General features: G+C 36.9%; 1 protein-coding gene across 7 annotated transcripts in view; it reads right to left on the reverse strand.

Annotated features, from left to right (window-relative positions):
* NTNG1 (netrin G1) overlaps nt 1-18,477 on the reverse strand; it is a 149,886-nt gene that overhangs the window by 35,335 nt on the left and 96,074 nt on the right. For 3 of the 7 annotated variants that reach the window (XM_050900912.1, XM_050900909.1, XM_050900907.1), the window contains exon 4: nt 13,443-13,469. In XM_050900912.1, coding sequence (XP_050756869.1) covers nt 13,443-13,469 — 27 coding nt within the window. Of the gene's footprint in view, nt 1-1,274; nt 1,335-3,259; nt 3,326-13,442; nt 13,470-18,477 lie in introns of all 7 variants that reach the window. The other 4 variants (XM_050900910.1, XM_050900906.1, XM_050900911.1 and 1 more) reach the window with 2 other exon arrangements.

Below are 18,477 nucleotides of genomic sequence, written 5' to 3' on the forward strand. Positions count from 1 at the left end.
TTACCCATTGAAGGAGGCTCATAAAGAGGTTGATCATTTAATTTTTTTGTTTCTATAAATTGAATACTTTTTTCCCCCATTATAATGCTATGCATTTACATCTTTGAGATGACATACTATTGTGCTGTGGGGACGAGGTTCAGCTGAAGCTTCAGCTGTGACTAATAAAACATGAAACGTCATCCCATGAAATAATGGTAAACACACATGGAAGGGAAGCATAATTTTTAAACTAAGCCAGGTAATGCATGAGACAGCTATCAGTGTCATTTTCTAATTAAAAGCACAAAGAGTATTTCAAGAAAATTGCATTCAGAAATGATTACAATATTTTTTCTTTTTCATTTTCCAGTACCTCTGTGTTCCTCCTGCATACGCTAACAAAAGGCAAACAAAGGAGATTTCCTTGTAACCTTAGAAATGACCTGCTTCATAACAAACAGTATGGCTCGTTATCATGATCTCATCAAATGGGTCAAACTAAGTTCAAACATTTAATACCCCTATTCCTTGTTAATATGTATTTCATGAATAATGAGATAGTCACAATAGCTAGAGAAAGATAAAACATCTTTATACATACTCTTTACAGATAAATTGATGAGCAAAAACAATGAGAAGATCTCAGGGTTCAGACTGTGCATGATAGATATGCAAATGAAACAGGTTGCCTGTAAGTCAGAGAGAATATTGGCATCCTTCATTATGCCCATACAATTCCATTATTTTGATAAAACACTGAAACATCGGTTCAAAATGTAATGCCTACACTCTGAATTTGCACACTGTTAAAATAAAATGAAGATGTAAGGCACACTTACAATGCATTAAAAGACATAACTACGCATTATACTCCATGGCATTTACAGATACTTCTTGAGGATATGGACAATTGACGTTTTATGTATTGTTTGCCCTCAACTAATCTGCTTGTGCATCCTCTCTTACAATTTATGCCTATCAGTCAGGAAAACAAGACTCTAGCAAACATTTGCTTTCTAGGCAACAATCTGAATGGTCATAGTCATACATTTAACTCCTTTAAAAACAAATGCCATGTCACTTTATATGCCAGCAGTGACTGTCTTAAGAAGCATATTTATTTTGTTTGTATGGCTTATGTTTATGCGACTTAATGCTTCTGTTGTTGTCAATGAAGATGCCTCACCAGTAAGCTGATGGGTACACTTCACAGATATTCCAGATTCATACAGTGCAATGTTTTCACAACACAGAGCACTATGGAATCACTGTATGAATCCAAGAATTCCTACCTCTCTTGTGGTTTGCAACTTGAACAGAAGAAACAGTTGACATAGCTAATTTGGGAGCAACTGGATAGGTAATAAAATGAACAGTAAATTAGAAAAGGTATCATATAGGAACAAGTCAAAAGATTAAAAGAAACTTCTTTATTTTCTAACTTTTAAATTAACTTTAACAATGGTTATTCTTTTGTAAGGAAAGGGTGAAAGTTAGGGAAAATGAGTTATATACTATCAACTATTGAATCATTTCAGCTGTAATATCCAAGATAAAGAAAGGGAATGTAATTCACATCTACACACTTCGGCAGTTTTGTGTTAAGAGGTTATTTGATGATTTCTTCCAATCCATGACCAATGACTGTATGGTAACCAGAGTGGTCTGCAAAGGGGTTTATTAAATTTGTATGCATATTTATTCTGGCCTAATAGCATAAACAAAGAAAACACAATAAAATAGTATTAGGTATAGGCAGATTTCTGTAATTATTCTCTTCATACACTATCCTTGACTGAAGTATTTAATCTACAATAAATGTTAAAACACTGTAACAATATGCTGCAAACATAAAAACTGAATAGAAATGCTCGTAAGTTTTTGTGTTTTGTGCTCCCTAACAAAATGTCAAAACTAAATTTACTAAAACTCTTATTTCTGGGGAAAAAACACTGAATAATTTTGTGCTGTTCAAGAGGTGTTTTGCAATGAAGTTAAGTCTTAGATCACAAACAGTATAATTAATCTATGAAATCCATTAGAAATGCTAAGTATCATTTTACTGGGAACGTTTTGATTTAAAATTCCTGTGAATAATGTAGGCTAATCCTTACAGAGAGCAGAGATCAATCTGGGGTTTTTTTGTTTGTTTAAGGAACACATGCAAAAGCTTGGAAAATTATTATAACATGGGCTAAATGAAGTTATTGGAATGCTGAGTATTACTTCATCAGGGATATTTAATTTAAAATATATGTGAATAATGCAACTAAAATACATTGCTAATCCTTATAGAGAGCACAGATCAATTAGTATTTTCTATTTTGTTGGGCACATAGAAACTTGCACATATAACACGGTAGATTTTATACATATGTGCATATGTTTTGATTTGGTCATTGCGATCAATGGATGTAACTACAGCCCTTCCATTGTCATTCCCCAACAGATTCCCAATACATCTTGTTCAGTTTAGCAGCTATTTTTTAGATCACCTTTTCATTAATTTTATTCTCCATCTGTATGTGTTATAGCACAGAAAGGACACCCTTTGGACAGTCAAAGCAAGCCACAGGCCAGATTTCTGCAGGGATTTTTTTGGGAGCAAAGGGCAGTAAATAAGGAGAATAAAAGGACGTTATTTTTTATAATGAACAATCATTTTGAAATGTGAAGTATAGCTGAATACAACTTCAAATAACAAAGAATCTTACTTTTATTAGTCATCTTAAAAAGTCATTGTCTCTTTCAATGCTAATCATCATGCCACAGTCTGTGAGTAATTTTTTGTGTGGCCCTCAAATTGTAGAAAACTATGAGTCTGCCCTGCAGAGAACTTGCTTGTATTGTGGATGGCACAGAAGCTGAGAATGCCTCTCAGCTCACTTGGGAAAACAAACTGGAAACAAGACATTAAAAATGGGTTTGATGTAGACAATGACAATCTTTCTCACTCAAAAATCTCAAAACTTACTCAAAATACAGACTGTGCTGTCTAAACAAGTCCAACATTATCTAGGGCTTTCTGTATATCAGTACTTATAATTTGTGCGTCCACTCTTCCAGACTTTTTGCAGTGATGTGCACATTCTGAGTGTTGGAAGACTCCCTTTTCAGGTAAGGTTTGTTTTACAGTTATTTTCTCACAGAATAGCATTACTTAGCACCAGAAGAACAATGAGTTGGATTATCATTGTTACTGCTTTTGCCACCATGTGGGACTCCTTGAAAGCAATTTCAGTAACTTTAGACCGCTAGGAATTTTACAGCATCCTACCTTGGTTTGGTTTAGAAACCTCAAGGGAAGAAATATTCGGCCATATCCTATCAAACTTTGGAGGATCTGCATGCATCAGGAAAAACCAGGTTTTGTTATTTACATCTGTTCTAAACAGGCAAGCATGTGGACAAAGACATAGATTACAAACATCCATTACTGGAGTAGTCTAGGTTGCACTTGAACAGTACATGACTCCACAGTGAACAAGAAAACAAGCAATTGATGATTCCCAAAACACCACATGGACATAAAATACTGTGCATAACAATTTATCTTCTGTGGTTTAAAATATAATTTTTCATGATGAGAAGATATCCTAGACCGATATATATGGTTCTAACACCAGGAACAAAACAGGAACATATTCTGTTAAATCTGCTCTGCAGAGATAAAAGGACAATATCAGACAAATATGGATTTCTTACTAAAGACACATATCTTACCGCAACATCCTGGTTTAGGGCCTTTTGAATGAATTATATTTCTGTTATCAGACAAAATATATTTACCAGTAGAGTGGGCCTTTTCATCTCACACTTTTGTGTGTTGTATCTATTTCCTATCACCTGTGCTGATATGTTTTACAGCTTGATTTTTTTTTTTGTAAAAACATTACACGTCTACATTTCTTAAAAGCCCTACATAATGTGTTACATGAAGCCTTTTGTCTCTCAGCGAAAGAATTAGCTATGTCTCTTTAGAGCTTCACCTCCTTTGGGCAATGTGTTTTGGGGCTGGGGTAGTGGGGAGTGACAACCCTTAGCAGAATGGTGCTGGGTGTTGGAGCTGAGAGTAAGTCAAGGGGATGGGGTTGTGGGGGGGAGGAAAGAAAACTTTTCTTGGGCCCTGATCTGGGAAATGGTATTTATATTCTCCTTATTTTTCTGTTATAATCTTTTCTCTGTTTCCATCTGCCTAACTTTGAACATCAAATTTGGACTACATTTTTATCGTTTTCTCTGAGTACTGCAGTGGTTGTGTCCTTTCTGAGCTGAACAGAATTTTCCTTAATGGTCACAACAGCCTACATAGCAGTCATATTAGTGGGGAGAGAGCTATTTCTTCATTTCTACCTACAAGGAATTCAGCTGGGTAGTGAGTAGATAGCAGTTGTCACAACTTGGTCGGCATCAAGGGTCTAGGCTTCTGGGTCTTTTTGAAGAAGGTGTGTTTCACTGTTATGTCCATCTTAGTGGAAGACCTGCAGGGAAGCTATGACAAAAGACTGGGGCTTCAAATGTCTGATGTGGAAGGACAACATCCCATAGTATCTTCTGACCCATTTATCAAGGGTGAAGAGAAATTGGCTGGGTGGGGCTGTCTCTCCCAACAGTCCTCCCACATAAAGAACAATTCAAGGAAAAGAGGATGACCTGCACTGTGCCATTTACTGTTAGGTAGTCTTCTGCAATGGAATCAGTCAAGTTGTGATATAATCACATCATTACATCATATTCTTGCATTTTTGTGCTTTTTCCTTATCAATCAAGAAAACAGAAGAAAGAAAAACTGAGTCAGTTTGGTAGATTCTCAAACAGTCTAGGTACTGATTAAAAATAACCTCCCTCTACTGGTCAGATCCACCAATTCACACACATAGGAAGTGCAAACACAATAGTTAGAGTGTATGACAAAAGGTATCTAAAAGCCATACCTACTGAGGTGGCATGAGAACCCTACCCCACTGAAAGACTCTAATTCCATGCACCTGAGAGACCACCTTCCTCCTCCTCCTCCTGAAACACTGACTGACTGGTTACAGTAATGAAGTTTCAAGCACACACAGACAAATTACTTGCACGGTTAAGTCACTGATAAAATTTTGGTAGATTTAGGAACATTTAGGCTTGACCTAAAGATTTTAAAGGGACTGGACGTTAGAGAATACATATAAAAATCAGTAGATAAAAAAGGAAAAGCAATCTTTATTGACTACATTGTCCTTGTGTCCCCCTGAGCCTTCTTCTCTTTTAGCCATTGTGCGACATCAGGGTTGTTGCAGAAAACCTGTAACATTTCAGACCGGAGCTTCCAATACCCTACTTCTGTTGTTGAATACTGTGTGCCACACCTACTACAAAGATTCATATGCATAATGGTCTTCAATTTAAATAGCCTAGATATTACCAGAAGTAAAAGTAATAGAGTCAAAGCTTTGTAATGCCTTATGACTAACCTTCTGGAACATCTGTCATTTAATAAACTGTAGGTCCTATATAGGAAATCAGATATTTTATATAATCTGATTCATATAATCAGTAATATTGCATATATAATCTTATTCTGATGATTTCCCCAAGTAATCTCTTGTCTTGTCCAAATAAAATCATTACTTGTATGACAGAAAAATCAGTGTTACGTATTTCTTAGTAATCCTATAAATGCTATAGATCTGTGCCCATTTTAGCAAACTTACTTAAAATGGAGGTTGTGACTTACTGCAAAATAATTAAAAATTCCCTGACCCTTTTAATTAGATTACATTGAGTTGAGTTTCTTAATGGGCACCCAAAACAATAAAGAGCATATTTACAGTGCCTGAAGATTACCAATTAAGTATTATTACTAGTGATTATTACTAGTTATTAGTGATAATTATAACCATCTTCGAAGGGACTTCTGGAGGTTACTTGTTTCCACCCTTTGCTCATAGCAGGGTCAACTTCAAAGTTAGATGAGGTTGTTCAGGGTCATATCCAGCTGAGACCAGCTGCTGTCTTCAGTGTCTCTGGGCTGCTTGGTAATGTGGTTAATGCTCCTAGAGACTTAATGCTTCTATTATGTGCTTTTCTTTTTTTCAAATCTTTGGTAAAGAGAATACTTTTTTCTTATATCCTTATTCATGGAATGTATTATCACCAAGATTACAGGTTTCTTGATAAAGGCCTTTCTTCTTATCTTTGAAATTTTCTGGGTTTAGTTTGGTTTTTTTTTTTAATGGAGATGACTTTAAATGCTTTATCTAAAAAGGTATGTGAGATGTCCAAGTCAAAAAATGTTGACTGTCATTCCCACAGGTATATTGGAGCAGATGAGTCATCCTTTGAACAGGCACTGGGAAGATTCATTTAGCAGCTCGTTATTCTTTTACAGCAAATTGTGAAAATATTTGTAGTCTTCAGTGATTGCCACTAAGGGTTTTATTTACAGAGAAGTTGACTAGATAAACCCAGCTTTTCCAGAACAGTTCCATGTATGGACACTGTATTCTGTAATTAAAGTCATTATTTGCTAGAATAATTAATGAATTTTGGTGTAGGTATTCTAGGAGATATGCTATATAAATCTACTGTAATATTCTATGACAGTTATTCTGGGCAAACACGGCTACAGAAATGTGAAAAAGAGTTTCTAAGAGTATGTTTTAGTGTTGTTATTTAAAAGTGAAGCTACTGTAGGCACCTTCAAGAGTAGAGGTATGTGAGCTATATGACTGAGCAGAAAATCAGCTGTGACATTTTAAATTTGCATTGGAAATTTCTGCTTTTTTAGTTACTATTGTTCCAAAGCTAGTTATATGCAGAAAACAACTATTGGGGGGGGGAAAAAAAATCTTACTTTCATGAAGTAAGGAGAAACTGATTGCATTATATTAATTAGGTTGTATGATCATTTCCTTTTTTTTTCTCCCAATCCTTTTTTTTGGATATACAGTATTGGAATTACCTATGATATTAAATGAAGAAAATCTGTCTCAAATATTCACTGGAACTGCAGTCTACACCATGGGCTCCATCATGGTTTCAGATTGGGGAAATAATGGAAATGAACGGGTAGTTTCAGCCTGATTCCAACCAGACAGGTGCACATGAAAAAAACCTGTCATGATGTTGGCAGAAATTAATCAGCACTTTGTTGGTTTCTCACTCCAACCAAGTACTGAGCTGGCTAAAATTAAAATGTATTCCCGCTGAGAGGAGCGATCCTTCCTCAGGGGTGAAGAGCACAGGTGATGGAGTGTATGAAGACTACGTTGCTGCCTGGGCATCTGCACTCAACGGCAGACTAGCGTATTTTCATCTCCTAAACTGTTTCTGCTGACCCAGTCCACAAACAATGCTGAAAGCTACTACTAATAAATCAGTAAGTCTTAAATAATGCTCACTGCAATGGCAGAGAGGGAGCATTTGTGTTGACAACCATCATTACTTATTTAATTTATAATAACAATAAGGAACCCCTTTGAGAGACTGATTAAGATGTTTTTTAACTTTCCTTCAACTTCTATTTAAAACACTAAAAAGCATTAAAAAAATTGTCAATGTAAGCTTAATGATTCTAGTAGAAGGCCATGTTTCTAGTCATAGAAAACTGGCCTTGCCACTGCCTGTTTTAAACCATGAGTAGTTGAGAGTAAATATCTATTCTAAAATATAGATGCCTGCTGAGCACAGTGGAGTTATATGTATGACAGTGGGTTTAGGTGTTAATATTAGACAAAAAATTAGAAATAATAAAAAATAATGCTCACTGAAATCAATGGCAGATTTAGTAACTGCTGGAATAATTGGGTGTGTTTATATCAGATCATATTCCATCACTTCTTGCAAAGATCACACTATCATTATTACAGCATTTCTACCTCTTTAGGTCGGTCTGAAGTCATGATAACCTACCTCACATAGAATTTGCCTTTCGGCACTTTCATAACACTGCAAAACCTAACTCGTCAAAAGAGAAGAAATGCTGAAAAAGTTCTTTAAAAAAATCACCCCTTAATTAAGTTTAAAAAAAAATACTTGGCCAATGTTAGGCAATCTTTTTTGGAGCAATGTAGTTTCATACCTGTTCCTTTGAAGAAAGGAGAATTCTGCATAAATGTGAAGATGTGGTTGTTTTATGGCAGCTCCTCAGCCATAACAGCTTTTGTAACTGTTGGAAGAATTTAAATGCAATTAGTCCTTTACATGTCCACTTGTTGTCTTAGAGTAAAAGAAAGTGATCTTTTTAGAGGCTTTAAAAAAAAAAATAATCCAATGATCCAGCTCTGGAAACTTTAGATATCAGAAAAAAATCCACTGATTTTAACAAATGTGTTGGCTAATTCTCAAACTAATGAGGTCTGAGGGAGTATCCTTCAATTGTAAGTATTTCCACTAAAATATTTGCAAAAGTGCACAATGAACTCAAGTATTTTTGGAAGGAAATATTTAGGTACTTATCTCATGACAAAAAAAAGTAAATTATTCTGTTCATAGTTCGCAGGGGTTGTTCCTTTTTATTTTGATTGGTTCTGCTTTTTCCTACAAAGATGCTGAAATTGGCTGGTCGACTAGGATTACTGTATAGTAATTCACAACTGATGAAGAACAGTAAATCAAGATCTTTTTTTAAAAATCAGACTGCTGATTTGGAAACCTCATTCTTCCCTTATACTCTATGAAATAAACTGATTACATGTCTAAGGGACAGAAAGAAAAAGAAGAGAGGGGAAAACACAGAAGTGCTTTTTTTCCCAGCAATTTCTCCCCAAGATTTATAGATAATTAGTTTTTTAAATCTCTTTGTGGATCATGTCTGCTCTCTATAAACTTCCTTGAGTAACTGCAGCTAAACTTGCATATTGCAAGTGCAATGTGTTTTGTATGGGTACCATGGTACATATTGAAATGTTGATATCTTATTTTCTATAGTGTCCTATCACTTGATTGTTTATTAATGGTTAAAACAAAGATAACTGTGAACTAAGTAATTTCCCGTATATTACAGCAAATGAAAAAAGCATTGAAAAGACTATTTGACTGAGACACTGTTTTTAACTAACCGAAGGTGATGAAGGTAAACTGAGATGCAGAATGAGAAACAATACTAAACTGTCAGTGGCCATGTCTACTAGACTGGTGAGAATGGCTCTTCTTATCTGTTAAATTGGTGGATCTGGCAAAACAAAAATGGAAACAAAGACTCCCCCAAATCCCACCCCAACAACCTGTCAGTGCTCCCTGGAGCAGCGTTGGCAGTTTTTGACCCTGCACTAGAAATCACTCTGCAAAGAGACGGTTTCTGCTCAGCGCTGGGGTCAGCGCAGGCTCTCTGCTTAATGAACTTCAAGAGTGAAATCCTAGTTATACAGAAGAAAACTGGCTTTGTTATGAATCCTACCAGGTAAATAAAATACTCATAATGTGTTTTATTTGGAATGTTACATTTCTTTTAGATTCAGTGTTCAAATGAGTGCATTATACCACATAGGCTATCAGTATTTTCTTTCAGGCCGGTAATGTTTTAATATAATGGAAAATCTAATTGTTAAAGTGAAAAATTCTGAGTGCTTCAAACTATTAAAGGAGGGAAAACAAATGTTGTTACTGGCCTGATACTATAATCAGTTACTTAGATAAGGTGATTGCCTTAGACTAGGATCCTGATTAACAGTATTATTTATTAAAAAGTCAAATTTGGATAAAATTGAATTGAAATGGGAACATTTTGCTAGTATGTCCAAAATAATATTTATAGTCTGAAGACAATATTTGAATGTTCTAAGGAGATAAGCATCTTAATGGTTTCTCAACAGTACAGCGCTCTCTGTAAAACTTGACCTCAAATAGTAATAGAAAAGTAATGTACAACCTAGTTATGCATGTTTATATCCTACTGACATATGTGGGTGTTGTGTATATACTCAACTATAGTCCAGAGCTTGGCATTGTAATGGCTTTGATCCCATGACTGTAAATTTAATGAGAGAACTTCTCAGTTACCACAAGGGGACAAAATCAGGTCCAAAATACTTTGTGTTGTTATAAAAAAGAAAAAAAAAATCAGCTAGTATTTGCTCTCACAACCTTTTATGATATATATTTACCACATTAAAATTTCATAACAAATATGTAAAACAAATAAAGCTACACTCATCCTGATACTATTTTAGTTCCAGAAAAAGACCTACTAGATATTTCAAGGTTAAGAAAACAATAAAATAAAAGAGTGCCCATTCAGTCTTTTTTGTTTTTACTTTTGTCTTGCATTCGTTATCATTAAAAAAAAAAAAAGTTCTCTTAATTTGAAATTGGCTATAAAGAAAAACAAAACCATAGAGAACAAAGCAGAAACTACCATTTGATTATCGTGATTGCATCTTGCACTTGGGTGCACGGTCTGTCTCTAAACTCTGACTCATCTGCCACCAGCAGGCTTTAAGGTGATAATCACCCACACAGAGCTATTTGCACATCATGTCTATCCTATCCTGTATCTAATTATACCCTTTATAACAAACTGTTTAGCATAATTAGTGGAGTTATGCTTTACAGGAAAAAAGATAGAAGCTATAGTTTAGAAGATTCAACTTTTTGAAGGCATACATGAACTGTTGCCGTGAAAGGCTGAAATCAATTAGTAACTTTGATATTTGGTCACAATAATGAACATTTTGATGCATTAGTCTATGTAAAATCATACAATCATTATTTTAGCAAGTAAAATAATGTATTTTTCAGAATATTTACATACTGTATGTAAGCATTGCTTAAAATTATGAAATGGTTTTGGGACTCATTAATTGCTAACACTTTCACCAGTATTTTTCCAGACATGGCTGAAAAATGCTGAAAGGGCCAGCATTGGAATCAAGAATGCTGGAAATGATCAGAGAACCTATTATTCAACACCTATTAGACAACAGCAGGTACAAATGACCTTAATGGGAAAGCTCTGATTTTTTTTTTTTCCTTCTTCTAGATGATCAGAAAGGATGTTTACTTAATGACCACTTCTTTGTGTTCAAACTTTCATGATGAGCTGCTTTAATACAAAATCCTTTGAGGTAAAAAAGGAATAGAGAATGATACATATATGTGCACACAGGTAAATATATTTTATTTTTCTTTGCTTGCTTTCATTGCAGTCTTAAAAGTGTTAAATGAACATCGCTTGCAGTGGCATCTTCTTTGCATGCTGGCAGTTTAGTCTTCATAACCCCCCACCCCAACCCCATCCTCCTTATATACTAGGCAAAGCCTGAAGCACACAAAAGCCAATACCCCCCCGTTAGTGTTTGTTGCCAGGCAAAATAAAACCCAAACTGTATCTCCTGAGAGTAACTTCCTGTCCCCAGATGGGGAAAAACTCTGCTGATATGAACACAAACATTGTATTAGCATAGACAAAAGAAGAAATCATGCAGAATCCATTAAAGCAGCCAGAACTAATTAATCTTGTTTGTTTTTATGTGTTAATTGTACTTCTGTTAAATTCTCTTAGAGACCAGGATAAATTTATGGGTTCTATCCTTGTTTAACGATAATTCTGCTATTGCTATCTTATAGGAAAGATGTTCAGAACATTGTGCAAGTAGAGCTATTTCCCCCTGAGCTATTTAGGAAAAAAACACATGAAAAAACCAAGCAGAATATCAGTATTTACTTGTGCTCATGAAAAGATGCTCATGCTTCATCCTTTCCAGGTAGGCAAAGAAATTTGTTGAATTCTACCACATATTATTCCAAGACATTTCCAGCAGATTAAAGATAAAGCATAGACTTGCAGAAACTCTTCTATTGCCTATGGAATGTTAAACAGAATTTTCTCCATTTGTAATAGATAAACTGTACTAATCACCCCAGTGTAAAATACAGAGAGGTCAACAATGCATCCTTTCAGGTCACCATTGTTTAAAAGGTGTTTGAGTTTCCCTATTAAGTTTTCAAAGGCCAACATCTGCTGATGCTCAGAAATGGTAAATGTGGTGACGAAGGCTGTATGGAGTGTGAAGTGAGAACACAACCATATAGTCCATGCAACACAGTACTAAGAAACTATAGCACAACCAAACTCCAAAGAGCTATTTTCCCATTCATCCCATTTCTGTTATTAATGGCAGGAATATTCCTGAGAACAGTGACATAAACTTCTCTTTCATTTAGTTCATTTTTTTGGTGTTAAAATATATGTATAAACACAAGGTTTTGAAAATAGCATATCACTATGCATTTGCAGTCATGCAAATGCCAACGGAGATACTACAGTGGGAAAATTACATTATTAAGATTGAAGGCTTTCATTTGCATGTTCTTGTCACTGATGCTGTTTCACTACTTAAAGCTGCAAAACAGATGCCATGGCATTCAGCCCTTAACGCTGCTCTCATTTGCAAGGAGGCTAGTTTTGATGGCATTTAACTTGCTGTCTACAGCTTAACAAATCAGCACCATTCATGAGCTTAAGTAAACTGAGTTGATTTATAAATTGACAGACCTGACCCTGCATCATAAGAAGCGAGACAGTTTTACCCAAATTATTAGAAGCTTTTCAGCTGGATATCAGGTATGGCAAATTGCATTTTACTACTGTGATGTTTTATCATTGTGATAGTCCTGCATCACACAAGTTGTGTCTAAAGCCTCTGCAAAGCTGAGGCTGTGGGGAATATTCTTTCAGTTAGCCACAGCACCATCCCATTTCTACCTCCCTGCTTTATTTGTAATTAGCTAACGTGCCATGACTGCGTGCACTTCTCAGCTGTGGAACTCAGCTGAGACTCACAGCTGAGCTACTGTGCACGTAGTCCCTTCAAGTGCTTTATTTAATTAATCATCTATTTCATTGATATAGTAGCTCTTTACATAACGGTGTTATGGTTTTGTTATAGTTTAAGTGTAATATTTTGGTGCTTTAATTGCATACAGGAAAGCAGGTTTTTGTGAAAGAACACAATTCCGTTTATTTTGTGGAGTAAAGCCCAGTTCAAAGGCTGCCGGAGTTAATGCAAAGATTCCAGCAGATACACTGCATTTGCTAAGCTACTTCATAAAAATGAAAATTCTTCCATTTATAAACTCATTTGCTCTTTGAATTTACACACACACGAAAATTAATGGTCCTATATACTTCTCTGTTATTAGCAAACACTTTTTTTTTTTTTTTTAAAAGATACTCAACAAATATTTTCTGTGGAACAGTGTCTTAATTCTCTGTACAACACGCAGTTTTATAGCACTCAGTTTCCATCTGCTGATAGAAAATCTGGAGCGGAAGGCAGATGTGTTGTCAGGAGTGACATTCTCTCTGACCACGTAATACGGTTACGTGTTAACGCAACAGAGGAAGGCCAATACATAGCCCCTGCACTATAGAGCACATTTTCAGAGAAACATTGTCTACAACAGAAAGGGATGTTGGGAAATTAGATCCAAGAAGCTGAATGACAATGCAAAACAATACTGGTTTTATTACTTACTACCAATACTGGAAATACTGGGTATACCTGTAGAGAAAGAAAACACAAAAAAGTATAGTTAGCTGTTTGCTGAAGTTGGCTGAGCTATTACATCTAAGATTCTGAAAACAATTTTCTCCTAATTTTCAGAATATTATATCAATACATGGTTAAACTCAAGCAACTGCCAATATGTACCCAGCCCTTTATAAATGCGGAGTCTTTAGATTTTTCAGTACGAGGCTGCAGGGACCACTAAAATGTATTAACAGATGGGTATTTCTGGAACCTACACCAGCTCTCTGAACTTCATGAATTTGTTCAGAACAGTTTTGTATTTCAACTAACCAGCCATTAGGTTTAATGCTCTAGATAAAAATATCAGTCATGCATGTATTATGCAGATCTAGGAGAATAATTTAACCAAGGGATAGATGCATTGCTAACTGCTTTGGCCAGCTGCTTAAATCAGTTGATACCTTCTGTTGCATTAACTGTATATAGCTATTTTTTCCTCTTTTACCTGATGGTTATCTAAATTAAGCTATGGAAAAGAAATGTAATTGAGTGAAAGAATCTAATGCCTTAGGTTGGTCATATTGACTCTCTTTGATTCCCGCCCCCCCCCCCCCCCCCCCCCCCCCATTTCAATTCCTAAGCTGAATTAATGCAAGGAAACCATTCCAGAGGCAGGTGAGATTTACCAGAAGAGGTGGGGCTGCTGAGGAGTAAAACTCCTCTGCTGGATTAGCAATGCGGGATCTCATGTTGCATGATGCAGTCCCAACATGTAGCTTGTTGTCAGGTCTGCCCTGAAAGGTGTGTAGCACAAAAACATGGACATGAAATCTTTCCTGAAATGCCATTTTCTTTAGGTTAAATGGCATTGCTAATGGCACTATTGCTAGTCTCTTGGGTTAAAGTCACAAATTGCAGATCGGTATTTAAATCCTGGGTATTTGCATCCTCTTAGTTAAATACAGTTTGCCTTTTGTAAGTTTTATTGACTTTTGATGGCATGCATTTTACTGCAGAAATCTGTCTGTTTCTCCATTAAACATCTGCTATACTTCTTTCAACATCTATCTTGAAGTTCTGACTTACTCAGAGATGGCATGGACCTCATTCTGCAATTAAGCAAACTGGGGCGAAAGAATGTCTTGGGGATAAATGATATTCACTGTAAGCAAGGTTGCAGAGTCAAGTTGGGACCATTTCTAACTTGTGGCATGGCTAAGACAATGCTGAAGTAATTGCATTTGCAGAATGGCGACCATAAACAGATCTTCTGTGTTTCACCGCATCAGTCCTGGGGCACACGTCAGAACTGCAGCTCTCTGGGTTCATATCCTATGGAACCTGTGGTCTGGCAGAGTGCTGGGCATGGCATTGGAGACAGCACCTGCTACTAACCGAGCCCCACACTCAGATGTTGTTTGCAAACTTAATTATTTCTACTTCCGCTGAGATTAACATGTATTGTCCAAAATGTTAGAATTATGAGGTATTAAAAATTAAATAAAAATATCACCATAATAGAACAATGCTGTTATAGTTCTAAAAGTAACAAAAAGTGCTTTTTTCAGTTAGGATAATATAAGAGAACTTCTATCCCTTTGTCTTAAATGTCAAAAAGGCAATCAATTTTCAAATAATTTTCCCCTGAGTTTCAAGGGCAAGCTTGTTTACATTTTTGGAAGTCATTGTAGCTGTTTTAAATTAGCAGGATTCGTTTTCCTTTCTACACAAATATTAGGTAAAATACAGATACTGTGTTCTCGCACTCACTGTGAAATGGTATTTGTATTTCCTCTGGGTATACTCCCCCACCTCAAACCTCTCTCTCTCCTACACGCACATACAAATATCCTTTCCTTTCTCTCCTGAACAGATTGTAGCAAAGGGAGAGGTTTTCCTGCAAGTCCGCTCTCCTCATTTTCCTGTATTTCAAAATTTTCCATGAATTCATAGTGATAAATGTTTCCTGGGCAGAGAATAATGAAAACAAGATGCCTGCTAGACTGAAGGGCTCTGTATTAACCTTGTGAAGCTGTCTTCAGGTTCTGTTTGAAAAGCTCTTTTGCTATTTCTGTACAGAGTTTCTGGGTTGGTGTGATCTTCTGTAACCAGCTTGATTTTTGTAATACCAGGTATCCCTCTGTGTGGTGACTGGCCTTGATAGTGCACTACTTTATGCCCTTTCTGCTAAAGAGAGTGAGAATGGCACTTCTAAGTTTGTCTGGAAAAGAGCTGGTTATGTAGGGCCACGAAGCAGGATCTATTAACACTCTGTGAAAACCGCACATATGATGGGAAAATTATTCTTAGTGCGAATGTTTTTGTGAGATCTGGAGTTACATATTGAGGCTAGCTCTTGAATTCAGCCGAGCTGTATTTGGTGCAAGTCCTTAGGTAACAAGGCACAGGAGGTGTGATTCTGCCTCTCCCTCTCTGGCAACGCGGAGGCATGCGGGGGCCCGACTGCACGGCTCCTCCCGTGGCACCACCGCCGGGGACGCCAACGGGCTGTGGGGAGTCATCCCACCGCTGCCGGCCCTTTGGACAGAAACCGGTACGTTACGTGACGTGGATCGCTTCCAGTCAGCCTTGTATTGAAATCTGTGAGTACTTTGCAGCAGTGAAATGATGTGAACAGGTTACAGAGAGAGAGATGAAGAATCAGGCCGATTACTACTTCCCTTGATGCACAACTCTATTCGCTAGACATAAAGAGTAAATAAAACCAAGTGATTGCATTTATGTATATTCAGTTGTTAAACCAAAGCAATGTTCAGTCTAAATTATCTTCCAGTTGAAATCACTGGGATGGTTATTATTGGTAACAGTTTTCTAGTGAGGAAACAGCAAGTAAAGCGTGCAAAGAAAGTTCAGGGGTAGCTACTGCCCCCAAAATGGCAAACACTGCAGAAGAAAGTCTCTAATACTATTTATTATTTTTGACTTGACTTGAGGGTGGTTTGGTATATTACATGTTCACTGTAAGTGCATCTAAATATACATGCATTACTTGAGAGAAAAAAATCTGGTGTTTTCCTTTCATACTATCTTCTGCATCTGCCCTGTAATTTTCTCTTTTCCCCTTTTTCCAGAAATGGGTTGTTTTAGCTATTAGCTACCATGGAGCTGACTATTGAGAATGGAGAAAAAAGCAAATCAGATGCTAGCAAAGAAAGCAAGCTTTTGATTTCTTCTATAGTTTGTGCCAGCGTGAAATCCGTAACACAAAGGAAGAGCATCAGGCTTTCGGTGAGAAGGGCCACGCTGCTGCTTCCAGTCTCAGGGCGGGTCACACCCTGCAGTCCCTCTCATCGCCTCCATCGTCAGTGCCCGGGTGCGCTTCCTGCCAGCAGCGCAACTGATGCGGCCAGGCTACATCTCTTCCTGGGCAGGGAGTATGTGTGGGATGAAGGAATTATTCTGTCAACTTGGTCTTGGCTACCATCTTTCCCGTGCGCTTCTCTGCCTCTTCTCCATCACAAGCTGAACGTGCACCTGCCATATGACAGGGAGCCAGGGACAGGCTCCTGCTGCTATCAAAACACTACACCCAGCTCGCCGCTCGCTCACATTCAGGGAAGGAGTGTCACCAAGAGCTCCGTGAATTATCCAGGTGAGGTGAATATAGCCCAGAGAGTGAGAATTAAGACCGCCTCCTATGAAGGCGTGGCAGGATATGATAGTAAATAATGCAGTGCAAGTTTGGATTCATATTAATTGCTGATCAAAGCTGTGTGAGAGGTTTTCTGACAAGAGAGACGTCCTTATAATTGCACTCTACATCACACATTTTAACTCTTAAACAGGAACAAAATATAGAGCTTTCCATAGCAAAGAGTCAGAGCAGGACTGTTAATGCCACATTCTTTTGCTAGAATATCTGTGCTGCAGCATGACAGCACTCCCTGCAGTGAGTCTTTTTTCCCTTTGCAACTCCTCCACTGAGGCATGATTGCAATATCAGATCCTCAGCATCAATTTCAGAAGTTCTGAATTCTCTAGTAATTTAAAGCCCTGAGAAGCTGGAGGAACCTAGCATCTTGTAATCCCTCAACGGGAGTGATCGTTATGATCATAGGAGTAAACTTTTCATATATTGCCAAACCTGTATTCAACCAAAGGACCGTACACAGTGAAAGACACAATTCTTAGGAAATTTCATGTGTGTTTCATTGCAAGAGCCCTAGAACTCCTGCTACTGTTAATTTTGCAGTTGCTTGCTCTGTAAAGATTGAAAATTTTTCAGTTCCCAGAAAAAAACTGCTTAGATTAAGTTTGTTATCCTCCACCTCTGCTTTCCCAAGCAATATTGCCACAAATAAATGGGACAGAGAAAATATTTAGTTATTGGTTTATTGGGTAACACCTTGTAAAATTTGGACTTTTTCTCATGATGTTTTAGTGATTCCAAACCAGTATTGAAAACTCTCTGTCTAGGAAACTCCCAGTGAGATCAAAGGATTTTTTTCAAGTAAACATAATTTATTGATAGAATATTAGATAGTAGAAACTTCAAAAAGCCCGAAACTCAGACTATTTTTAGAACTTTGAGTATCTTGTAACAGAGACTTTGCCTTCCCGTACTGCTGCTTAAGGACTAGAACCCTCTTTCATTGTTCCTCTTCACTGTATATGGCAAAAATAGAGTTGTTTGAAACCAGTGACGGATGGAAGCAATTCATTTCCCAGGAACAGATGCCACCATAACCAGCACAACCAACCAACTCAGCAGGGTCACGCAAGAGGGTAGAGTGCTGAAGAATAATTTTTCAAGCCCCATTTTAAAAAAATACAATAAAAAAAATTATAAAATAAATACAAATATACATAAAAAATTAAAAAAAATTATAGCGCATTGTTTTTTAGGTATGTACCTGCAATGTTTTGCTGGCCATTGCACTGGATACCTAGTTGGAGGGAAGTTAGTTTATCATTTGCAGGTTTTCCTGACACTTCTGTCTTCCTGAATGCTCTTGATGCACTACAGTTTTGCCCCCACCACCAAGTTTCCCAGCCTGACACAGCTTTTGTGTGACAT

Source organism: Gymnogyps californianus, chromosome 8 (genome assembly GCF_018139145.2).
Source record: "Gymnogyps californianus isolate 813 chromosome 8, ASM1813914v2, whole genome shotgun sequence".
Lineage (NCBI taxonomy): Eukaryota > Metazoa > Chordata > Aves > Accipitriformes > Cathartidae > Gymnogyps > Gymnogyps californianus.